The sequence below is a fragment of the Panthera uncia genome, assembly GCF_023721935.1.
Source record: "Panthera uncia isolate 11264 chromosome B2 unlocalized genomic scaffold, Puncia_PCG_1.0 HiC_scaffold_25, whole genome shotgun sequence".
Classification (NCBI taxonomy): Eukaryota; Metazoa; Chordata; class Mammalia; order Carnivora; family Felidae; genus Panthera; species Panthera uncia.
In genome coordinates, this window is record NW_026057581.1 from 1815804 (window position 1) to 1841392 (window position 25589).

General features: G+C 48.5%; 2 protein-coding genes and 1 pseudogene across 3 annotated transcripts in view; 2 read left to right on the top strand and 1 right to left on the bottom strand.

The window, feature by feature from the left end:
* The window catches only part of ZSCAN12 (zinc finger and SCAN domain containing 12), a 57599-nt gene that overhangs the window by 21908 nt on the left and 10102 nt on the right, over window positions 1-25589 (top strand). The gene's annotated exons all lie outside the window — the stretch shown is intronic.
* LOC125939396 (60S ribosomal protein L35a-like) lies at window positions 10571-11579 on the top strand (annotated as a pseudogene).
* On the bottom strand, window positions 12865-25427 carry LOC125939305 (zinc finger protein with KRAB and SCAN domains 4-like). 2 transcript variants are annotated; one of them, XM_049654721.1, is made up of 6 exons: window positions 25290-25427; window positions 18491-18946; window positions 16822-16969; window positions 15679-15761; window positions 14609-14732; window positions 12865-13727 (listed from the first exon to the last, which is right to left on the bottom strand). In XM_049654721.1, the coding sequence occupies exons 2-6, from the start codon at window positions 18899-18901 to the stop codon at window positions 12865-12867; spliced, it is 1629 nt and encodes a 542-aa protein (XP_049510678.1). In that variant the 5' UTR covers window positions 18902-18946; window positions 25290-25427. The 2 variants fall into 2 exon arrangements, with proteins under 2 accessions (XP_049510678.1, XP_049510677.1); XM_049654720.1 differs by having other exon boundaries at window positions 25166-25427.

Genomic DNA, 25589 nt, shown 5'->3' on the forward strand with positions numbered 1-25589 from the left:
GGAGGTGAGTTAGTGGTTGGGAGGGGAGAGGAAGGAGATACTGGAATCTAGTGGGTGGAGGTCAGGGATACTGCCGATCGTACAATGCACAGGACAGCCCCTCACAACAAAATTATTCAGCCCAAAATGTAAATAGTGCTGAAGTTGAGAGATTTGTTGAAAAGAAGAAAACTGGCAAGAAATGGAAGTAGGAAACACATGTTTTCTTGGTTTAAATTCTGGAACGTTTCTGAGCTTGCTTGCTTTTTTTTTTTTTTTTTTTTTTAATGTTTATTTTATTTTTGCGAGAGAGAGCAGGGGAGAGGGGCAGAGAGACAGGAACACAGAGGATTCAAAGCTGACTCTGCGAAGATAGCAGAGAGCCCAACGTGGGGCTGGAACTCACTAGCCTGAGATCATGACCTAAGCCAAAGTCAGATGCTTAACTGATTGAGCCACCCAGACACCCCAAGACTAGCTTTTTAAATGTACTACCTGATTCCTTAGGCTGTATTCTCTCAACCAGGAAATGAAACGCTGAAATCGTCATCCTTTGACTCATGTCCCCACCAGTATTGAATTTAATACCCTACAAAGTTTTTCTGTGGTAAGTTTGTTTTCTCAGCAGGGTATATTAACAGAAAGAAGAGGGGAGAAAGGAGAAAGAACCAGGAGGAGGAAGAAGAATCAACGGGGCTGCCCACTCATATTTCCTACGAGCAAGGCACTTCTTTTGGATCTTGCATGTTCATTGGCTGGTCCCTGATCAAAGGCAGGACAGATAAGTAGCAGGCCGGTAGGGGTAAGGCGCTATTTTTATCTAGCAAGTACTCACAAAGCACTTACTTGCTAAAGGACCATATAGAACAAGACTGGCCAAGTGGGCAAACAACCCTATAAGGAAAGCGTCTGAACCTTACAGACGGAGTTGAGCCCCCACAGTCCGCGGGAGGAAGGGGTGCAGAGCGCCAGCTTCGGCAGGGAAAGGGAAGTTGAGCCTGGAGAACCGCACCCCGTGGCCCGCTAGGCCCAGCCGGCCGCTCTCTACAACGTCCTCAAGACAACCATCGAGTTAGGGACCTTCGTGCCATCCTAGAGCGGCCCGGAAGCGCATCCGGCAGACGCAAAGCGCGGCGGCTCCCGCGGTGGCCGGGGGCGCGTTGCGGCAGTTGTTCTCGGTTGCCGTCTTCTGCAGGTAGGGCTGGGAGCCCCGGGAGGACGCGGAGTTGGGGGTCGGGCCCGGGGAGGCCTCCATCGTCCTTCCCTCCTGGCCCCTCCCCGGCGGCCCCGCGCTGAAGTCGGCCCGGGGCGGGACCGCGCGTGGTGGCTGGGGAGCCGCGGCATGGCCTTTGGGAGGCTTCGGCCACGGGTGGAGGGTCCGGGCCCCGCTCCGTGGCCTGCGGGACTCAGGGGTCATCTCAGGGAGGCCTGTCCTACGTGCATCCCTGCTGCTCTTCATACAGCTCCTACTGCTTCGTGTCCTCTAGAACCCGCTCTTCGTTTTCGTCTGTTGCTTATTGCCTCACAGCCAACTCACTCCCACCCCGACATGGGTCTGAGCCCCCGACGGCAGAGATTCGTGTCTGTTTTTAACTCGTGAGTAAGAAATGTAAATTGCCCAGAACCGTGCCTGGCGGGAGTTAACAACTGTACGTGTCGACTGTTATTATTTCGTTCAGGCAGCATCTGGGGCGCCTAAAACAGGCCTGGGACGTAGTAGGAACTCAGTGTTTATCGAATGAATGAATGAATGAATGAATGAATGAATGAGGTTCTTGCCAGAACCTTATGACCAAGAAAGGAAACAGATTTTCTGTGATTAGTTAAGCTGTGTCAGTAAATGCTTCTGAGTAGGGCACTGAGCTGGACGCTGGAGGTAGAGATTCTTAGCAGAGAGAGGCTTTTAGGGCAACAGGGAAACAAGGAGAGCTAATTGTATGTATGTATGTATGTATGTATGTATGTATAACATAAATAGCAAAGAACCACATGGCTAGCAGTGACAGAAAGTGCTACTGTAATCATTTTTGCCTCTCACCAGTAGGCACTCTGGGTTGTTTTATTACACTGATTTTTACCCAGCATCCAGTTTCAGCATCACAGACATCAGTGGCCAAATGACTTGAGGTTACATTGGATTTTTCAGGGAATACAGAGCTAAAAAACACAGCACTCTGTTCCCTGGAAATAATGCAGGTAGAAATTAAAATGTGAAATGAAAAGGAAAATGGAGTGTTTGTGATCTCGTTGAGAATGCTTTAGCTCACATGCTTCACTCTTAGGTAGTTTTTGTTTGCTGGGAATTTTTGCTGGTTGGTTGTTTCGGGTTTTGTAGGAGTCGTTGGGACTTACTTGGATATCAGATCTGGGATATTTGCTATTGGACTTGGAATGAGACAAATGGGATTAACAATTTTCTGTTTTCTGACATTTTAGCTACTCCATTTTCACGTTCTTCACATTTTTAGTGTTACTAGCAAAAGATGGAATTCAACATACTTAGAGTCCTTAATCACTTAACACATCTTTTGGGGAAGGTACAAAACAATTATACAGGATTATTGCTAGGACATAACCTTTTCTGTTAACAGAAATCCAGTCACTCTGAGGCATCCACTGAATAACTTGAGGGTTTAAAAGATATATGTACCAACTAAATTGTACATATTCAAATAAGGAAGCATAATTTAGCCGAAGAATCAGTCATTAATATCACTTAAAATTTACATCTCCAAAAATGTATATATTTGGGGGCCTGGGTAGCAACGTGTTTTACTTTCTAACTCTGTATGGGTAAAACCTCCCCTAGAAGATGGCTTTTGGGGCAGAAGACATAATCCTTGTTGGTGCCCCTTGTAGTCTTGTTTATTTGGTGTGTCTAAGTCTGACTGTCCATGCATATCTATCTCATATGGAGCACCCTTTGTGGATTTTCTTTTTAGATTCATTTGTTGCCTTTCAGTTTTACGGTGACAAAACTTTGCATGTGTAACTATTTTCTAAAAATTCTATTTCCAGGGCGCCTGGGTGGCTCAGTCGGTTAAGCGGCCGACTTCGGCTCAGGTCATGATCTTGAGGTCCGTGAGTTCAAACCCTGTGTCGGGCTCTGTGCTGACAGCTCAGAGCCTGGAGCCTGCTTCTGTTTCTGTGTTTCCCTCTCTCTCTGCCCCTCCCCCATTCACGCTCTGTCTCTCTCTGCCTTTCAAAAATGAATACATGTTAAAAAAAATTTTTTTTAATTGTTTCCCTCAAAATGCATGCCTATGTAGGTATAGGAGGCCAGCACTCACAATGACACCTTTTAACTTGCCCTGCTTTTACTCCTTGAAGGGCAGCCATCTTGCTCATTTAGTAACTATCTGCCTTTTTCACCCCCTTTCCCCCTTTATTCCCTCCTCCATCTAGTTTTCCTAAATGATAGTCCTCCCTGCAATCTACGGCTACTTTCTTCCTTTCAGTTAATTGGCCAAAGTAGTGAAAGGCATATGAATTTTGGAGTTAGAGACCTATGTTTAAGTAAAAAAGCTTTCGTTTCTTCCTTTTTTCTTGGATATGTCACTGAACTATTCTGAACTTCAGTTTCCTCATTTGTAAACAGATTAGAATACCTAAATTGGTCACTTGTAGGAATTCGAGCATCAATATAAGCATCATAAATGTAAGCCCAGCACAGTACCTGGCATACAGAGGATAGTCACTAAATACTAGTACTTGTCTCTTCACCTACTTTCCTCCCCGTTACATGTCTAGTAGCACCCAGCCTTTACCAATGACCATTTCTTTACATGCTTATCGAAAGGCCATTTAAGTTAAATCCATCTTTGGCTCCCTACTCTCTAAAATAACCCAAACTTTCCAGATTCCCCTTTTAAGTAGGTTGGATTACGCCCTCCCCCCTCTTTTTAAAGTTTATTTATTCATTTTTGAGAGAGAGAGAGAGCGCGCACATGAGCCGGGGAGGGGCAGAAAGGGAGGGAGACAGAATCCCAAGCAGGCTCTGAGCTGTCAGTGCAGAATCCAACATGGGGCTCAAACTCCCCAAACCGCAAGATCATGCCCTGAGCCGAATTCGGCCACTTAACCGACTGAGCCACTCAGGTGCCCCGGATTACAGCCCCTTTAAGTGCTCTTTTAGGAACTAGAAATTCCTCCCACATAATAGAGCGTATCCAGTGTTAGATAGAGATGTTTCTTAAAAACACTGGCATATCCCAGTGCAATCTCTGTCAGAACACTAACAGCATTTTCCACAGAGCTAGAATAAATAGTTCTAAAATTTGTATGGAATCACAAAGGATGCTGAAAAGCCATAACAAACTTGAAAAAAAAAAAAGCTGGAGGCATCACAATTCTGGACTTCAAGTTATATAAACAAAGCTATAGTAATCAAAACAGTATGGTACTGGCACAAAAATAGACACATAGACCAATAGAACAGAATAGAAAATCTAGAAATGAAGCCACAACTATATGGTCAATTAATCTTTAACAAAGCAGGAAAGACTATCCAATGGGAAAAAGTCTATTCAACAAATAGTGCTGGGAACACTGGACAGCAACATGCAAAAGAATGAAACCAGACCACTTTCTTACATCATACACAAAAATAAATTCAAAATGGATTAAAGACCTGGGGCTCCTGGATGGCTCGGTTGAGTGTCCAACTTCGTCTCAGGTCATGATCTCATGGTTCGTGAGTTTGAGCCACATGTCAGGCTCTGTGCTGACAGTTCAGAGCCTGGAGCCTGCTTTGGGTTTGGTGTCTCCCTCTTTCTTCTGCTCCCTCACTTGTTCTCTCTCTCTCTCTCTCTCTCTCTCTCTCTCAAAAATAAATTAAAAAAAAATTTTTTTAATTAAAAAAATGGATTAAAGACCTAAAATGTGAGACAGGAAACCATCAGAATCCTAGAAGAGAACACAGGCAGTAACCTCTTTAACATAAGCTGTAGCAACTTCTTTCTAGATATGTTTCCTGAGGCAAGGGAAACAAAAGCAAAAATAAACTATGGACACTTAAAAGAAAAAGCTTCTGCACGGCAAAGCAAACAGTCAATGAAACTAAAAGGGAACCTATGGAATGGGGTAATATATTTGCAAATGACATATCTGATAAAGGGTTAGTATCCAAAATACATAGAGAACTTTTAAAACCCAACACCCAAAAAATAAATAAGCCAGTTTAAAAAATGGGCAGAAGACATGAGTAGGAAAAAAAAAAAAGGTGCCTGGGTGGCTCAGTTGGTTAAGTGTCTAACTCTTGATCTCAGCTCAGGTCTTGATTTCAGAGTCATGAGTTCAAGACCTGCCTTGGGCTTCACACTGGGCATGGAGCCTACTTTAAAGAAAAAGTGGGGTGGGGAGACATGAATAGACATTTATCCAAAGAAGACATACAGATGGCCAACAGACACATGAAAAGATGTTCATCGTCCCTTACCGTCAGGGAAATGAAAATCAAAACTACAGTGAGCTATCACCTCACATCTGTCAGAATGGCTAAAGTCAACAACACAAGAAACAACAGATGTTGGCGACAATGTGGAGAAAAGGGAACCCTTTTGCACTGCTGGTGGGAATGCAAACTGGTGCAGCCACTCTGAAAAACAGTATGGAGGTTCCTCAAAAAGTTAAAAATAGAACTACCTGTACCATGCAGCAATTTGCTGGAAGGTGTTTATCCAGAGAATATAAAAATGCTAATTCAAAGGGATACATGCACCCTGATGTTTATAGCAGCATTATATACAGTAGCCAAATTTTGGAAATAGCCCAAGTGTCCATCGACTGAAGAATGGATAAAGATGTAATGTGTATGTGTATGTGTGTGTGTGTGTGTGTGTGTGTGTGTGTATATATATATATATACGTATATATATATATACACACATACATATACATATATATATATGTTACTCAACCATAAAAAAGAATGAAGTCTTGCCATTTGCAATGATGAATGGAGATAGGATTATACTAAGTGAAATAAGTTAGAGAAAGACAAATATATGATTTCACTCATGTGGAATTTAAGAAACAAAACAAACGAGCAAAGAGGGAAAAGAGAGGCAAACCAAGAAATAGACTCAACTGTAGAAAACAAACTGATGGTCACCAGAGGGGAGCTGGGTGGGGGGGGATGGGCTAAATGGGTGATGGGGATTAAGGAGGGCACTTTGTTGTGGTGAGCACTGGGTGTTGTATGGAAATGTTGAATCATAATATTGTACACCTAAAACTAATATTACACTGTGTTAACCAACTGGAATTTAAATAAAAACTTTCAAAAAAAAAAAAGGACATTGGCAGATTCCTATAGGTTAATCACAGAACAGACTCTTAGGGTTTTGGAGCAAAGCCATGCCATTCTTTTCAAATAATTATTCTCTTTCTGAGAAACAGCTATTGGCTTGCTAGTGGACCTTACTAGAGAATAAATGTTTGGCCACAGACCACTAAGTTGTCATGTAACCTGATCTGTTCATCATGAATTGGATGTTATCCGATATACCAAGCCTTAAAATTGGGCACGCACAGCAGCTTCATTATTAAATGGAAGTTGTATACATATGGTCAGGCTTGAGCAGTCTTGCGGACAAATGTAAGTTGCATGAGGAAGTGACCCAAGTACTCAAGACCTTTACTCTTGTTGCATTACTTCTCTATTTGCCTGAACCTATAGCCTCATGAGGAGTTCTCTATGACCAGTTGAAGGAGTAAGAAAACAACTCGGGCCTGGTTTACGGATGAATCTGCATGACATCTACAAAAGCAGACCATTGCAGCCCTATAGGCCTACTCCGGGATGGACAGTCTAGAACAGTGATAAAAGGAAGTCCCCCAGGAGACCTAACTTCAAGCAGTGCCCCTGGTTGTTTATTTTGTTTAGGAGAGAGATGGCCAGAAGTAGGAGTCTAACAATTTTGGGTTGTGGTTCTTGGTTTGGCTGAAATGTTCAAGGAACCATTAGAAGGAGGTCTGGGGAAAACTGAATAGACCTCTCCAAATGAGCAAGAACATGAAGTTACACATGTACCATTAAGTGTTTCACCAAAGGGTGACCTCAGCAGAGGATTTTAATAATTGGGTGGGTAGGGTGACCTGTGTCATAGTTGTCAGCCTCTTTCCGTAGATACTCCTGTCGTTGCTTAGTGGGGTCCTGAACAAAGTGGCCATGGATGCAGGGATTGAGTTTACGCATGGGCTCACTTCCACTCACCAAGGCCAGCCTTGTTAGAGCCGCTGCTGAGTAATCTGTGTGTCAACAACAGAAACCGACACTAAACTCTCAGGATGCATCATTTCTCGGTGTCATCAGCCAGCTACTTAAGTACACTCAACTGCTTCCACCATGAAAGGGAAGTGTTTTGTTCACACTGGAATAGACACTTACTCTGGATATGGATTTGCCTTCCTGGCCTGCAGTGCTTCTGCCGAAGCTGCCTTCTGTGCACTTACAGAATGTCTTATCCACCATCATGGTATTCCACACCGTGTCACTTTTCTTTTTTTTTCTTTTTAAATTTTTTTTAATGTTTGTTTATTTTTGAGAGAGAGACAGAGTGTGAGTGGGGGAGGAGCAGAGAGAGAGGGAGACACAGAACTGGAAGCAGGCTCCAGGCTCTGAGCTTTCAGCACAGAGCCCGATGTGGAGCTCGAACTCATGAACCATGAGATCATGACCTGAGCTGAAGCCAGATGCTTACCGACTGAGCCACCCAGGTGCCCCACACAGCATCATTTCTGACCTGGGAACCCATTTCATAGCAAGTGAAGTGGACACTGGGACTGTGTTCATGGATCTCCCTGGTCTTACCATAGTCCTCATCATCCTGAAGCACGTGGCTTGATAAAACAGTAAAGTGGCATTTTAAAGCCTCAATTATGGCTCAGCTAAGTGGACATGCTTTGCAGAATTGGTATTGTTTTCCAGGATGCGATATATGCTCTAAATCAACATCTAATATATGATTCTATTTCTCCCATAGGGAGGGTCAAAAAGTCCAGAAATCAAGGGGTAGAAATAGAAGATACTTCACTCACTCTACCCCTACCAGAAATGCACTAGCAAAATTTTTATTTCTGATACTGGCCTTAGTTTCTGCTGGTCTAGGGAGGAATGCTCACCTAGACGACACCACCTGGCACCACAAGGATTCCATTGACTGGAAGTTGAGACTGAGGCTTTGGGCTCCACAATGCCCCTGAATCAACAAAGTGTCACTAGACTGGCTGGGGTGACTTATCACCCCAAGGGGAAAGTGGGTTGGTACTAGACAATGAGGAATAAGGAGGAATCCAGGAGTTTCTGGGCATATTTCAGTGCTATACCACCTGTGGTTAACGTCAGTGGATGACTGACAACCCAGCACGGGCCTCAGTCTCTTTGGGAATGAAGGCTTGGGTCACTCCACGAGGCAGAGAACCACAAGCAGCTGAGGTGATTGCTGGGGCAATGGGAACATGGAATGGATAGTGAAAGAAGGTTGTTACAAATAACAGTGAAGACCATGTGACTAGCTGCAAAAAAAAAGCACAGTGGTAGTTATGACTGTTTCTTGTTTTGCTATGAATGTTTATGTGTATCAACCAGATTTTTTGTTGTCTCTCCTTATCATTTAACACCTGTTGCTGGTAACATGTCGATATAAAGTTAAGTTTATACTTCAGTATTTGGGTTATGGGGTTTCAAAAGGAGTGAATCAGGTAGGAGATGAATGAACATCAAAGACAAAAAAAAAAAAAAAAGTAGGGGAGGGGTAAGGAGAGGGAGAGGGACTTTGTATTGTTTCTTGAGGACAGAGTGGTGATGGTTCTATGAGGGTTCCAGTATGGTTTAGACGGAAGTGCACTTTTGTATCTGTCTTTATTAGGCGACTAAGTATGGTTAAGGAAATGGGTATTGGTACCACGTTGCAGGGGTGGATTTTGATGGCTTATGTTGCGTCAGCTTGGCCAAGCTAAACTACACTCCCCAGAATCCTCTTTCGAGTATGTTGCGATTAGGATGGGCTGCAAAGATGGTCCCTTGAGAGTTACCGGGCAGGCAGGAGGCCGCAGCCACTAGGTGGCACACAGGTGCTGTTGCTAAGCCGCTGGCTCACCCGGTTGGTCTCAGGTACCTGGATCTTCCTTCTGGTTGACTCCTGACCCAGCCCTGTGTGTTCAGCTCCACACAGGCTCACTTTCCACAGGATACCTTTGTCACAAATGTCAAACGAACAGACACAGGTATTTGCTGGCTTGTGATCTTCCCTTCCTGACTACCTGCTTGTGGGCTTTGGAGCCTCATGAAGGCTGTTTAGCCAGCCCCCCAAAGGCATAAGCCTGTTGACAGATACACAGATGGTAATTAGGTAGCTAGACAGATATCCTCTGTTCTCTGGTTGAACCCTGACTGGTACGGGGAAAATAAGACTCTCTGAACCCAGAGTCTTTGGCCCACGTTCCTTATAAGGTGTTCTTTTTCTTTTCTGGTCATTAAAATTTCTTTCTTTGAACATTCAAGCCTGGGTTCTTTTTCAGTTTCTTTGTTTCACTTCTACAGCAGGCAAAGTTTTACCAGTGATTTTCAAAAGTGAGTATAAGCAAATCACCTGGGATCCTGTTAAATGTAGATTCGGTATCTGTAGGTCTGGATCTTAATTTTTAATAAGTTCCCAGGTGACACTTATATTATCTTTATTCATTTTCTACTGCCATCTTAACAGATTACCACAAACTCGGTGGTTTAAAACAACCCAAATTATCTCAGAAGTCCCAGTTAACCCAGCTGGTTTCTCTACTCCAGGTTTCACAAGGGCCAGAATCAAGGTGTCAGCCAGTTGGGTTCTTCCTGGTAGGCCCCTGGAAAGAATCTGATTCCAAGTTCATTGGTGGGCTTCAGTTCGGAACTGGGTTCCCCAAATCCTGATAGAAGAAAGCAAAGAAGATCTGAATGAATGGAGACACACTGTGTTCACGGATTAAAAGACACAACACAGTAGGGATCTGTTCTCCCTACACCGACAATAAATCAGGTTTGATACAGATCCTATCAAATCTTAGGAAAGAGTTTTCGTAGATACAGATAAGCTTCTTCTAAAATTTATATGGAAAGCCAAGGGATCTGGGAAAAACTAAAATATGAAAAAGAATAAAGTAGGAGGAGTCAATGAGCCTGATGTAAGCTTACCATCCACAGTGGTGCAAACAGAGTTCAGTGCTGTGGACCACAGGTCCACACAGAAATGCCCAACTGATTCTTTGCAAAGGTGCAGAAGCAATTCAGGGGAGAAAGGATAGCCTTTTCAGAAAATGGTGCTGGCACAAATGCATGTCCATAGGTCAAACAGAACAAAAACAGCCTAAATCTCACACCCTATACAAAAATCAGCTCAAAATGAATCATGGATGAAAATATAAGACCAAAACCTATAAAGCTTTTAGAAGAAAGCATAGGAAATAATCAGGACCTAGATTTAGGCAAAGATTCTTAGAATTGGTATCAAAAGCATGGTGATTAAAGGAACAGTTAATAATTTGTTCTTCACCAAAATGTAAAAGTGTTGTTCTGTGACTCTTTCCACCATCTTGGAGCCTGTGGATTCAGGACTCCTGAAACGACAAATATGTCTGGAAGGCTGTGGTCCAAAGCCATTTTTGCTGGCTATAAGTGGGGTCTCTGGAACCAGAGGGAGCACACAGCTCTTCTTAAAATTGAAGGTGTTTATGCTTCAGAACTGAATTCTGTCTAGGCAAGAGATGTGCTTATGTGTGCAAAGCAAAGAACACCACAGTGATTCCTGGTGGCAAACCGAATAAAACCAGGGTAATCTGGGCAAAAGTAACTTGTGCTTAGGGAAACAGTGGCATGGGTCGTGACAAATTCCAAAGCAGCCTTCCTCCTAAGGCCACGGGCCACAAAACCTGTGTGATGCTGTACCTCTCACGGATTTAAAGTAACTGAAAAGTAAGAGCACCTGGGTGGCTCAGTCGGTTGGGCATCCAACTGTGGCTTAGGTCATGATCTCACAGTTTGTGAGTTCGAGCTCCTTGTTGGGCACTGTGCTGGCAGCTCAGAGCCTGGACCCTGCTTCAGATTCTGTGTCTCCTTCTCTTTCTGCCCCTCCCCTGCTCAAACGGTCTCTCTCTGTCAAAAATAAATAAATAAATAAATAAACAAACAAATAAATAAATAAAAATACTACAGTTGACGCTTGAACAATATGGGGCTTGGGAAAGCAATCCCTGCCCAGTTGAAAATCTGCACATAACTTTTGACTCCCCCAAAACTTAATTACTAATAGCTTGTTGCCCAGAAGACAACAATAAAGTCAATTAACATGTATTTTTTGCTATATATAATTATATACTATTTTCTTACATTAAAGTAAATAGAGAAAATGTTACTAATAGTAAGGAAAATATACTGACAGTACTGTATTTATCGAAAAAAATCTGCAAATACGTGGACCTGTGCAGTTCAAACCACTGTTGTTCAAGGGTCACTGTAATGCTGACTTGCAAAATTTTTTCTCAACAAAATTTGACTATCATGAGGGGAAAAAAGGAGAGTCTATAAGTGTGCTTCAGAAAAGTGATAGGGGTGCCTGGGTGGCTTAGTTGAGTGTCTGACTTGATTTCGGCTCAGGTCATGATCCCAGGGTCGTGGGATCAAGCCCCGTGTTGGACTACGTGCTGAGCATGGTGCCTGCTATGTCCCTCTCCCCTGCTCACACTCTCTCTTTCTAAAATTTAAAAAAAAAAAAATTTTTTTTTTAAATATTAAGGAAAGTAGGTAGCCTCATGAATTAACTTCATGGCTAAAATTCTCATCGTGAATAATTAAGGAGATGGTACCACATTGGTGACGTGGAAATTAATATTTAAGACCAAGACGGTCCCACATTAATAATGGAATTTTGAAGCCTAAGTAATACTTGCTTTAAATATTTGGTATGAATCTACTGACCTAAAGGAAGTTTGAACTTAGGAGGCGTAGGTCGTGACTCGGTCTACTATCCTTTTCGGTGGAGTGGGCTATGGGCAGGATAGTGTCTGTAGCTTTAGAGAGCACTGGGCCCAAGAGAACGAAAAGGTGAGAATAAAGATGCTGAGCATTAGAGAATTTATCATTTTATTTTGATTTCATTAATTTTCATACAGTCCGCATAGGACTATTTTCTCTGCAAAGAGTAGCGATATTAACGAATGGAATCCCAAGAGTGGCACACATTCACAGTGATTTAATGATGAAGAGCCTGTTTGAGGTATTCACGTGAAAATTCCTAGTCTGGTCAAGAAATTGGATTCCTTCTATCACAGTAACCCCACACGCACCCCACTCTGCCAATCCTCTGATTGGCAAAAAATGCACTAGATTAACTCGGAGTCTAGAGCCTCCGAATTAGACACAAGCTCCACCAGGTTTCATGAGAAGTTCCTCACAAATCTAGGTGGTATTGTGATGCAGATCTACGAAGGTCATTTCAGTGTTACATTTAGTGTTTATTAGCACCTGTGTTTAAGGCACACTGGGAGGCATAAGATGTCACAAATCTGACTGTGGAGGATCCGTTATATGTAAAACGAACAGTCACAGCAGCAGCCCCCACATCAGAGCCATCTCGCCAGGAGACGTCATCAAGTGCTGGCTGGAGGTGGTTAGCCAGTCTGGAGGCCCATTTCAGTCCAGTAGGTGAGAACAATCATTTCATGTCCTACCTCTTCCAGGCAGCTCTCCCAGAGCCTCCTACCAAACAAGCTGTTTCCCAGCCACCTTCTAGAATGTAGAAGACCATGCATCCCTCCAGACTCGGCCTTCTAACCCAAGATGGCATGTAGCGGTCAGTGAAGCCTCAGCCCCGTTCTGTGAGGAATGAACGACTCTGGCACGTACGACGTGGCTCACTGTGATAGAACTTTCTTTCCAACATGGCTCCTCCGGTGTTGAACAAGGTATGAAGTTCGGGTGAAGCCTTTCCCACATGTGTCACACTGATAGGGTTTCTCACCGGTGTGGATTTTCTGATGTTCGAGAAGGCTTCTACTCCGAGTGAAACTCCTGTCACACTCGTCACATGTGTAAGACGCGGGAGCCTCAACGCTTTCCCACCGGCTTTCCACCCTCCCCCGACCCTCCCGGGTCTCTGCACATTCACGATCCTGCACGTTTTTATCGCCGTGGATCCTCTGGTGTCTGAGGAGATGTGAATTCCGCCTGAAAGCTTTGCCACACGTGTTGCACTGGTACGGCTTCTCCCCTGTGTGGATTTTGTGATGTTCAAGGAGGCTGCAACTCTGGCTGAAGGTTTTCCCACACTCCTCACACTCGTAGGGCTTCTCCCCGGTGTGGGTTCTCTGGTGTTTGATGAGGTTTGAGCTGTGACTGAACACCTTGCCACACTCCTCACACTCGTAGGGCTTCTCCCCGGTGTGGACTCTCTGATGGATGACGAGGGCAGAGCTCCCGATGAAGGTCTTGCCACAGTCTTCACACTCATAGGGTTTCTCCCCGGTGTGGATTCTCCTGTGTTTGGTCAGGCCTGAACTCTGAGCAAAACTCTTTCCACATTCGTGACAGTAGTGCCTCCTACTTCCCGTGGCAGTTTTCTGCTTTCTCGGGAACCTGCCCTCCTGTTCGCCAGCTTCGGTGCCTTCAGGAATCTGGGCAGTGTCTTCACGCGGGGGGCGCGGCATTCCCCCGGACTCTTGTACTGGCCGGACCTCGTCCACAGGCAGGGCCCGGATCTCGGCCTCTGTCTCACCACCTGAAATAACAAGTGGCCACACGTGGTCAGGGATGCCCTGCCACGCAGGAAAGCTGTGACTACGGTTCCACATACGCGGGGATGGGGGTTTCTGTACAAGAACGAGGATGGGGACGAAGGGGAGAACGGGCCTGGGGTCACTGGAAGCAGGGTGATGGGGGTGGAGGAGGGTGGGAAGGACCGTGCTGGGGACACTCGCAGAGGCTCTAAGTCCTGAGGACGAAGGCAGGGCCCTGCACTGGGGCTGGACTCGAGGAGGGCTGGGCAGATGGCAGCGGTAAGCAGGCACGCGTGAGGACCTGGAAGTGTTCCGTGCGACACAAGGAGAGCAGGCACGTAGAAAGCGATCGTCGGTCAGGGACGGTCCTCTTGGCTCTTATCCCAGACGAAGGCAGGGGCCCCAACACGACGGGCTTCGGTGCTGACAGGTCTGAGCCAGAGCTCCTGCTGCACCATGGTCGAGCTGCACGAGCTCAGACGGGCCAGGCTGTCCCGTGTGTCCTGCACCCCGATCTCTAGCTCACTTCTCGCGCTCGCCCTACAGTCCCACGGCCCATTTCCAGAGGACACCCCAGCTCTCGTCCCGTGTCGGAACTAGCAACAGAGAGGGGACCAACGGTGACAGCCCTACTATGAGCCAGGCCTGTGCTCGGGGCTCGACCTGCCGTGTCCCACTTAACCCGGCCAGGACGCGGCAGGAAAGGGAAGGGAGCCGGGCCGGGAGGGTTAAAGATCGGGTCACGCACGTGGTTAGTAGCTGGGTTCAGAAACGGTGGCTCTGAACGCAGACAGAATTCAGACAGCGTCTTACGGCCCAGTAGGTTCCAACCGACAAAGGAAGCCACGAAGGCCTACCACGAACCAGCCCCCGTCAGTCTTACCCGGGGAGGTCAGGCCGCCGGGGTTCTCCCGCCCTTCGTCTCCGTGGAAGCTCCCCCGAGAGGAATCCAGCTGCGCCCAGCCAGAGGAGAAAGCCAGGGCCACGTCTTCCGTTTTCAGCAAGCCCTGAAACGGCACACGGGCCTCCTAGTTCCTCTTACCCAGAGTCCCTCCCGGAGCCGGGTGCTGCGCAGAGGGGCTCAGGCGGTGAGGGGACGGTCCCCGAAGGCTCCGCAGACCAAGCCAGCGCGGCACCTAACGCTACTTCTCCCGGTCTCAAGTGACGGCTTCATCAACAAAACCACTGCGGAAGTAGAGTGACAGCACGTGAGGACAGGGGTCTCCACACCAATACGCCAGTCGCCTGCGTCTCTACACAAATACCCCGGGCGCCCGCGTCTCCACACAAATGAGCCGGACACCAGGGCAGAAGGTAAAGAGATTTGGAAAACGGAGGCCACGCCACTGCAAGGACCGGAACTGACCCCCGCTAGTGATGGTGGCTCATTTGTATTAACAGTTATTCAGATACAGTGAAACGTGGGTCTGAAGTGAGGAAAGTCAGGGAAGCCAATGGACACCACAGAGCCTCCAGGGCGTGGAGGACCGGGTAAGAAGTTCAATCCAGTTTAAGTACAGACTGTTGCGATCGTGTGACTAGTTGACACACGTGGGCATGCCGTATCCGTCCCGGCAAGCTAAGGGACCACGTGGTTACCCCCCGGTAACAGGGCAGGAAAGCAAAAGAAAATCTTCGGAACAAAAGCACCGTCACAACAAAAGCTTCAGTTTGCTTTTGCAGAATCACCGTTACTGATGAAGAAGATCCCACTGAAGAAGGGGCTGGCCAAGGACACGGAGTAGGGGCCTGGCAAACGGCACCCAAGCTAGTCATGAAATAGGACGAGGCTCCCAACTAGGCACCAGGAAGTCAGACAGCGACAGACGACACTAGCATACACGAGAAAGTTGACATCCCATCTGGCATTTGGCTGGAGGATGTAGACGGGGACGGGGCGACCCTCCCAGGATGCACCACGGCAGCGAGGGGCAGGGAGGGGCTCCGGCTCACCTGGGGCTCTGGGGGCAGCCTGGCCGCCACCACTGCGTCTCCTCTGCAGCGCCCTCCCGGGGCAAGCCCAGGACCCTGGAGAACTAGGAAGGAAAGAAGCTCTGGATGAGACGTCCCTGGCACTCAGCCTCCCTCCCTGGCCTGCGGAATCCAAGCTCAAACACTGGGCCTGGAACTTCGTACAGAGTGTGTCTTCCCAAAGGCCCGATCCCTACCCGCTCCAGTCCCGGGGCCTAGAGACCTGTGCTGTGCTCTGCCGACACACAAAATCTATGCAAAAACGGCAGGATCCTAGGAAGGGATGGTGAGTTTAAACCACATAAAACAAGCTTTTCATCTGAAGATACCCTGGGTTTTGCTTGCGAAGGGGAGAAAAGTAAGATTTCAGTTAAAATGCCTTTAGGGGTCATTAAGGGCTTTCTGCTTTGGTTTGGAAGAACTAGAGGTAAAATAAAGCTGGAACCAGAAGGCAGAAATGGGCATCTGCTTGTACAGAACTTGCTCAGCGTCCAGAAGAACCCGAGGTCTCCCTGGAGGAGGCAAACTTTACATGGAGCACAAAACAGCTGGTTTAGCTAGAGCCTGTGTTGGAAGTCAGGACTGCGTGTTGGCCGGCGTCTCAGTGCTGTGTGTCTTGGGACACGTTCAGGGCACGTGAGAAGACACCGCAGGACATACAGCCAGTCCTGTGGAGTAAATCCTGCTATTTTCATAAGAGACCCAGGGTTTAGACATTTATACTCTAATCCGCAGTAGTCCTGTAGTCTGTGGGATATTCCGACGGGCTTTACAGAGTCTGTTCGTTTTCTTCTTGGCACTTACCACTACTGGAAGCTGTACTGTTGTGTGTATGTGCTGCCTTCCCCACTAGAATGTAAACCCCAGTGCCACCAGGAAGGACTCCGTCTCACCAGCGGCCGGTCCTCAGCACCAACCACACTGGCTACCATGTAGGAGGCAGAATTACGTGTTACATGAATGGGGAACCGATTCTTTCCAAACACCGTTTCAAATTTCCCTTTCAGTCTCAAAGTGGAGTCCGTCAGTGATGGCCAAATAAAGTCGCGGTCAGCGCCCTATCAGATGATCTCAGTGAAGCTGGACGAAGTCTGCAGGTTCACGCGCCCAGAAGAGAACACTCACCTGTGCCTGGTAAGGCCCGTGATCCCAGAGATTCATGCTTGAGCAGAGCCCTCACCGGCTGGAACTGGGCACTCCGTGATCCGCGGGAAGGTGTCAGTGCTGCCATCTCGCAACAGACAAGCTCTTGGCCCTGGTCACCACCTGGGACCTAGAGGTTATTCATTCGTTTTCATTATTTGTCAGACATTTCTGGAGCACTTCCCATGTGCCTCACAGTTTCCAGGGCCACGAGAAACATTAACTCAGGTAACACAGACAACAACCTTGAGGTGGGTACCGTTACCGTGATCATTTCACCGATGAGGAAGCGAAGGCACCCACAGTGTAAGCAGTTTTCCCAAGGTCACCCAGCTAATAAGTGGCGGTGCTAGGATGGGCACTCGGGCAGAGGGACCCCAGAGCCCGTGCTCTTTGCCATTACCAGGTGCTCCCGCGTTGTATACGTCGTGCTTTTACAAAGACTTTTGGGAACCGGTGCTGGCTCTCAAAATACTCCTATCTTATCTGACAAGTGAGGGTAATAATTTCTCGTTTATAGGGTTTTGTTATTGGTTTTGAGAACCAAGAAAGATCACAGAACGTGAAATCACCTAACGCAGGACACACGGTCTATCCCCACTAAAAGGTGGCTTCCGTGCATTTATGGGCAAATTGCACTTGTCAAGTTACTTTCTCACGTGCAGCTCAGAACTCCCCACATCTTCTGTAATGACTGAGGAGGCTGAAGCTAAGAGACTTGAAACGCCTTCACTGTGAAGGGCTCGCGGGCAGTGGGCCCCAGTGCAGACCCGTACCTCCTGGTCAGTGGTTAGGAGGCTCTGGCTGCAGTCCCCTGAAGGAACATTAACTGGTGCACAGACGACACCACCTTAGAACAGACTGGCAAAGCAAGAAGAGGCGGGGAGATCAACCTGTTTTCCACCAGGGGTGTTCTCTAGCCTGGGGTCCTTGGACTCCTCCCATGTGGTCCATGAACTTGGGATAGGAAAGGAATAGTTTTATTGTTACCAGCCTCTAAGGGAACGTGGCCTTCCCTTCTATTATAAATTGAAGCAGCAATCATGTGGCATAAGCCACGGCACTTCGCCACCGATAGAAATTGCAGATGTTTTGGGGCGCCTGGGTGGCTCAGTTCGAGCCCCGCATCGGGCTCTGTTCTGACACCTTAGAGCCTGGATGGAGGCTGCTTTGGATTCTGTGTCTCCCTCTCTCTCTCTCTGCCCCTTCCCCGCTCATGCTCTGTCTCTCTCAAAAATAAACACTTAAAATTTTTTAAAAAGAAAAATTGCAGATGTTTTCACACCACAGTACAGCACAACGAACAGTGTCAAAGTCACTCATGCTTCTAACGACTTTGAAACTGCACCCGGGCTATTGGGCCTGTGCCCAGGTCTTACTGATTAGTGCAACATTTTTTAAAAACGCACGCATAACGTTGTCACTCATTTGTTTAATGCTTTGCTGGGTGTATTTCAACATAATCGAGTTCTTCTGTGCTCCTTCATGTATCTAAAAATTCTGTTACGAGGAGGGGCCCAGGGACTCCACCCGAGTGGCAGGAGAGAGAGAGAGAGAGAGAGAGAGAGAGAGACGGGGAAGTTCCGATGTTGACGGCACGCCCCGCCCTCGGCCCCGAGACCTGGGTTAGAAACCGGGCTGGGGCCTCTACCTGCGGTGTCGGCGCCTCCAGCTGTCTCTGCAAGTGCTCCAGGAGCACCACCACCTCGTCCCCGCTCTCCGGGTGCTGTCCCCGCACCCAGGCCTGGAGCTCGGCGGGCAGGATGGTCAGGAACTGCTCCAGCACCAGCAGCTCCAGGATCTGCTCCTTGCTGTGTATATCCGGGCTCAGCCACTGGCGGCACAGCTCGCGGAGCCGGCGCAGCGCCTCGCGGGGCCCCTCGGCCTCAGGGTAGCGGAAGCCCCGGAAGCGCCGGCGCGAGTCTTCAGGACCCCGATGGGGGCTGGCGTCCTGCACAAGGGCAGAGGCCTCTCCCGCTTCCGGCTTCACCACCAGAGGCCCCATGTGGTTCCCTGCGGACTTGGCGTCCCAGGCTGTGCTCTCCGCCGATTCTCCAGCCATCCTGGATCTGGCTCTAGTGGGCCGCCGTGCTCCTGCAGGAGGATCCTACCGGTGGAAAATCACTATTAACCAGCGACAGTGCTGGCAGCCCCCTCCGCTCAGGCCCGGGGGCCCAGACATTGCCAGGGGGCAGCTGCGATTTCTTCTAGCTCCATCCTCTGCAGCACCTGAAACCATAATCCCACAACAGGCTCCTAGGGATCCTAGGGGTTGGGCCTGAAACCCCCCACCCCCCATCTCAAGACTAGTCAGGAAAGAAACAGTGACTGCTCAGATCATCCCATTTGCAGCCTGCTCTGTGGGTGGCCTAGTTCTAAGACCCCAAGGAGTCCTGCCCAGGTCCCAGGATTTGAATATGATGATGTAGCTCATAGCTCTCATGCCTGGACTGAGCACAAGGAACTGAATTCCAGCAACTTCCACGAGCTTGTAAGCAGATCCCACCCCAGAACCGCCCTACCAGCACCCTGAATTTGGCCTTGGAAGACTGTAAGATGAGGAGTCTGCTGAGCCTGCCTGGCTTCTGACCTACGGGATGGGGAACATCTGGTCATTTTAAGCAGACAGATTGTGTAGATTGTCACGCAGCAGCGGAAAGTGAATACCAGCTCCTTTTCTGCCATCAAGGCCGCACATTTGGGGGAAGAGATTAGGAAAAGGCAGGCCCTGAATCAAAAGCAGTAGGACTGGATTTAAGCCCTGGACACCTGCCAGTGAGGCTCCCAGTTCTCTCTGAGGTGAGTCTCGCCCAAACAACAGGCATAAAACTGACCCAAATTCAGCTGAAAGTAGGGCTTCCCTAGGCCCCTCCCAGCCTTGGGCTGGAGACCTTTAGTGTCTGTGAGAAACGTCAAAGCAGCGGAAACCCGCACCGTGTGCTGCAGAGTGGCTGCACCTCGTCCTTAGCAATCCTCACCCTGCCACTCCTCCTCCCCTTCAAGCTGAACTTCTTGAAAGGAAACATCCAGACTCCCGCTGGCCTTCGGCACGCCGTCAGCAGCAAGCCACCAGCGGTGACCACTGAGAGCTCCTGCGCCAGAGGTGCGCCCCCAGCTGGCCTTTTCCGTGGCTGCTTCTCAAGAAGCTCATGCTGCTGTCCACTTCCGGAAACAGTCTTGTCCCCGATCCCGGGCCCCACTCCTGCTTGTCTCCTTCCCGTTTCTTTCCAGCCCCCATTTACAGCCTGGTCAGGTGAACTCTCCCGCCAGACAGCCAGGCTCATGATCTTGGCTCCACTGCTTCCTTACTGAGTGGCCGTGGCAAATTAGTCCACATCTCTGCCTCACCTCCCCCACCGTACCAGGGATATTGGGAGCATTAAGTATGTGCATACAGTTCTTATGACACTGCCTGGCTGGTGGTAAATAGCACGTACATGTCAGCTAATAGCATATAGTTCACTGGCCTTTCTCCATTCTGTTCTTCACCCTTTCCTTTCTCCACATTCTTCCCCAGGACTGTCTTCAACCGCCTGCAAGATTTTAACTCTCACTTCTAGGCTAAAGACTCCTAATCCCTATTCTGAACTTCCTCCCAGGCAGTTCTGGCTGGAAATCCTACAAATAAACCCAATTCAGACCATGCTGGTTTTCTTCCCCCTACTCTGCTCCTTCCCCAGTCTGGCATTCTCTAGAAACAGCAGCACCACCTGCCAGGTTTTCCCTCATCTATTCTACCCTTGGGATGTCTCCAGAGCTGTCCCTTCTTGTCTGCTCTTGCCCTTGTCCTGGCCCAGGTCCTCAGCAGTGTCTCTAGCCTTTTCTGCTTTCAATGCTTCTCTTCCTCCCCACCTTCCCCCCAAGGGACCTCTTCTAAAATACATACTTAATCAAGTCCCTCTTCTGCCATTCCTTTTTTTTTTTTTTTTTTTTTTTAATGTTTGTTTATTCTTGAGAGAGAGGGAGAGAGAGAATCCCAAGCAGGCTCCAGGCTCTGAGCTGTCAGCATAGAGCCCGATATGGGGCTCCAACTCATGAACAGTGAGATCATGACCTAAGCCAAAGTCGGACACTTAACCAACTGAGCCACCCAGGTGCCCCTTTCCGCTGGCATTCTTACCCAAGTAAAGCACTTGTTTCTTCTCACACCCACTACTCATCCTCTGTCCCCATGAATTGGTAAATAAACTCTGGTCCTGCAGGCTGAGAACTGCTAAATGCACCCAGCCAAGGAGCCAGGGGGGCTCAGGTAGGGCTCACCGTCCAAGGCCCTCAGATGGTGTCCAGTCAACGGAGGTATCGGCTTTTCAGTGGGCACAAAGTTTGCCCAAATCTGTAGGAGGCCAGCTGCTGCCCTGGCAGCTTAACGTATTTGTTTCCAGGATGTCACATCTCTGCAGGCCAGCCACGCCAGCTCTGAAGCTGAAATGCCCCCTGCCTAGCACCTTTTCCACCCTCTTAGGCAGAATGAGGTCTCCTCCCCTGACACTTCCTACCTTCCTCAGGAAAACCAAACAAGAGAGCTTATGGAAAGCACACCGGAGTACTCAAATTCGTATGAAAAACAACAGTCCTTGTGCACCTTTGTTCTCTATTTAAAATTCTGCCAAACCTGATGGACTGCGAGCCTCCTGCCAACAGCTCTGTCTTTAGCTTACCCATGTTTGTATTCCTAGGTCCTGACACGTAGTAAGTGAACCGATGAATGAATGCAAAAGCATTAGAGACGAAGGGTGCCTGCTTGGCTCAGTCAGTGCACCATTTGACTTTTGACCTTGGGGTTGTGAGTTCAAGCCCCAAGTTGGGTGAGGAGCCTACTTTAAAAAAAAAAGCACTAGGTAATTAGTTATTTCTGTAAGCCATGGATTCTGCACTTGGACACCACTGACATTTTGGTGGGATTAACGGTGTGTCTGGGAGGCTGGGGGTGCTTCTCGGTAGAGCAGGATGTTCAGCACCCCCCCCCCCTCCTCTGCCCACTAAATGCCAGTAGCTCCGTCCACTCCCAGTTATGACCATCGAAAGAATGTCTCCAGACATTGCCGAATTTTACCTTGGGAGCTAAAGGGCCATAGTTTAGAAACCCTGCGTTCACAGGATGTGCTTAGTCTCAGTTTGGGGGTACCTTGGGACCAGAGGAGGGACTCCCCTGGCAGGTGAGTCAGGGCAAAGCCGCCCCCAGGGAATAGAGGCAGGCACTGTAGGGACCCAGGTGTCCCCTGGTTGGACACCGGCAGCAGAAGGGTGTGCATACAGGCTGGGGGTCTGTGTCCCCTGCAGACGGTCCCAAGGAGGAGCCAAGGGAGGGGTGACCACTGCTCTGACACTGGGGAGTGTCAGATGTCAGGAGGGTCACAGGAGAGCCACCTCACAGGACAGCAGGCATTAACCATAACTAGTGCCGGCACCAGGCTGCGTAAACTACCACTCCTCGTGGTTAGAACACGGGCATGAGGGTCACATCCCACCTCTGCCACTTGTTTGCTGAGTGACGCTGGACATGTTGCCTATTAACTTCTCGGCGCCTCAGTCTCCCTGTCTCTAAAAGGGAGATCACAAAAGGGTCTACTTCGTGCAGTTACACATGTGATCTCTGTAAAGCACTTAAGAACGCTGATACACAGAAGCATTTATTGGAGTCAATGGAAGAGGATGGGATTATAGATTCGTCCCCTCCAATTTTAGCACAGACAGGTAAGAAAACTCTTCCCCCACCTTTCCTGCCACCCCCCCCCCCCCATGAGTCCACTGATCCAGGAAAGGGAGAAGGGAAGAGTGGAAGGGAGAGCCCTATCAGGCTCTGCACTGACAGTGCGGGGCCTGCTTGGAATTCTCTCTCTTCTCTCTGCCCCTCCCCTGCTCGCTCTCTCAAAACAAATAAACATCAAAAAAAAAAAAAAAAAGAGAGGAGGAGGGAAAGAAAAATGTCATAGATTAAAAAGGACTGAATAGACAAGTCAGCCAAATCCAAATGGTAAATTGTATTTGGACCCTATAGGGGAAAAAAATAAAACCAGCTGTAAAAAGGTCGTTTCAGGAGTGCCTGGCTGGCTCAGTCAGAAGAGCATGCAACTCTTGACCCTGGGGTCGTGAGTTTGAGCCCCACGTTAGGTGTAGAGATTACTTAAAAATAAAATCTTAGGGGCGCCTGGGTGGCGCAGTCGGTTAAGCGTCCGACTTCGGCCGGGTCACGATCTCGCGGTCCGTGAGTTCGGGCCCCGCGTCAGGCTCTGGGCTGATGGCTCGGAGCCTGGAGCCTGTTTCCGATTCTGTGTCTCCCTCTCTCTCTGCCCCTCCCCCGTTCATGCTCTGTCTCTCTCTGTCCCAAAAATAAATAAAAAACGTTGAAAAAAAAAATTTTTTTTTAAAAAAAATAAATAAAATCTTAGGGACGCCTGGGTGGCTCAGTCAGTTGAGCATCCAGCTTCGGCTCAGGTCATGATCTCACAGTTCATGAGTTCCAGCCCCGAGTTGGGCTCTGTGCTGACAGCTCAGAGCCTGGAGCCTGCTTCAGATTCTGTGCCTCCCTCTCTCTTCCCCTCCCCTGCTCATGCTCTGTCTCTCAAAAGTAACAATAAAAAAATAAAAATAAAATCTTAAAATACATATTTCAAACAATCAGGAAAATTTGAATACAATATTAAGGAATTACCGGCAATTTTGTTGAGTGTGATAATGCTATGATTACATTAAAAATTCTATTTGTTAGAAATTAACATTGAAGTACTGTAGTTGTATTTATGGGTGAACAGAGATGATCGCTGGAATTTTCCTTAAAGTACTGAAAGAAAGAGGGAAACAAGGGAAGGAAGGATGGGGGGCGGGGGCGGCAAGGAAAAGAGAGAGAGAGGAAGGAGGGGATAGAGGTATGAAAGAAAATGGCCAAAACAGGGGCTCTTGGGTGGTTCAATTGGTTAAGCTTCCGACTCTTGTTCTTGGCTCACGTCAAGATCTCACGGTTTGTTTAAGTTTGAGCTCCCTGTCGGGCTGTGCACTGATGGTGCAGAGCCTGGTTGGGATTCTCTCTCTCCCTTTCTGCCCCTCCCCTGCTCACACTCTGTCAAAATAAACTGAAAAAAGAAAAAAGAAAATGGACATAGATAGTAGTTGTTAAAGCTCAGTGATGGGCATACTGGGGTTCATGGTAGTGTTCTCTACATTGACCTAGGTTAGACATTCCCCCACCCCCCATTTAAAAATTAACATCCTACCTTCCTTTTTCCCTTCCTGACCAATACAGTCTAGAAGCATTTAGGTGGGGTCACACGAGGTGAGAGGGCCTCGGCCAGCCACCTGGGAGCCCACGTGGTGTGAGGAGGGCGTCCCCAGAGCTGGGGGGAGGCACGTGTGACAGGAAGACTAGCACTGATTCATCACTACCATCAATCTCACATTCCCCATCCAGGTTTCACCACCGGTGGTATTTGGGGTCTAAGCCCAAATGAACAGAGTGAGAAGGCACTGGATTGGGGGACCTGCTATAAACAGGAAGTGTGATCAAATAAGTAAATATCTTGAAGATAAGGAGAGCAGAATTTCTCATTATCATAGAAGAGAGTTACAAATATGGAAAAAAAATCTGGTGTAAGTCCTGTTATTAGGACTGGAGTTACAGGTGTTGGTATGAACTCAGTTTCCCAAACTAATAGTAACAAGGAAACCTACAAGTAGAAACACTAAGTTACAGACAAATACATCAGGCTAGCACGTAGGGCTCTCCTGGAGGCTTGCAAACTCGAAGATCTGCAGCTCGGGGACAGGACCCGTGACCTCTAACACTGGGGTCCGAAACCTTCACTGTTAAACCATTCCTGCTCCTAGTGAATCCAGGCGCCTCGAGGAAGGGGCACTCCCAAATTTTAAAGCCTTGGGGGAGTCTCAGCATCACAACACACAACACATACCAGCTTGGGTCTTTGCTTAGGGACAGGCTCTTCTTGAGAGTATTTTTTCCTTTCTAAAATAGAGAAATCGTTCATCACGAAGAAAACTGACAGATGGCCCTAAAACTTAAACGTAAGAAAAGCCAAGATCACTCATGAAAGAGAACAGGCCGTCATAATGAGAAGTAACAATAGCAATGATAACAGCAAATCTTTGAATCGTTCTTACTCTGTGCCTGGTGCGTGTTACGCATCTTAACTCGCTGAAGCCTCACAAAAACCCCACGACTTAGGTGATATCATTTTTTCCGGTTTACAAAGCAGTCAGGTGAGACACAGAGAGGTCAAGGGACCGGCCAAAAACCACAAAGCCAATACGTGGCAGGGGGATGAATCGAACCAGGCGGCCTGACCGCACAGAGACTTAGGACCCGGGCACTGACCTTGTCTTCGAATGGAGCGCGACCTGGCCCCCGTCTTCGCGGCGGGTGTGTGTGCGTGCGTGCGTGTGTGTGTGTGTGTGACCCGGAGTCCCGATTGCACACACTGCGAGGCTGCGGCACCTACCCGGAGGCGGGCGCTGCCTCCCCGGGGTCCCCTCGCGGGAGGAGGCGGCTCCTCGGCAACCCCAACCGGACCAGGGGAGCCGGCTCGCCGCACCCCAACAGTTCCGAAAGTAGCGCCCCCGGGGCGGGGCGGAGCGGGGCTGCGGCTGCGGCTGCGCGAGGGACTTTTGGGCCTCTCTAGCCGCCGCCGGCCGCCACTCGGTGGTCCCAGCCACCAGAGCTCCCCGCGCCTGACGTCCGCGTGCGCTGCGTGGTCCCCGCCACCTGCGAGCCTGGCGCGTGGCTGTCAGCGTGCGCTCGG

Coding starts and splice junctions, on each gene's coding strand:
- LOC125939305 (XM_049654721.1), bottom strand. CDS start 18,901: ATGGCTGGAGAATCGGCGGAGAGCACAGCCTGGGACGCCAAGTCCGCA. Junction 15,762..16,821: donor ACGGGCCTTACCAGGCACAG/GTGAGTGTTCTC, acceptor TTTCCTTCCTAG/TTCTCCAGGGTCCTGGGCTT. Junction 13,728..14,608: donor CGGCGGCCTGACCTCCCCGG/GTAAGACTGACG, acceptor TTGTTATTTCAG/GTGGTGAGACAGAGGCCGAG.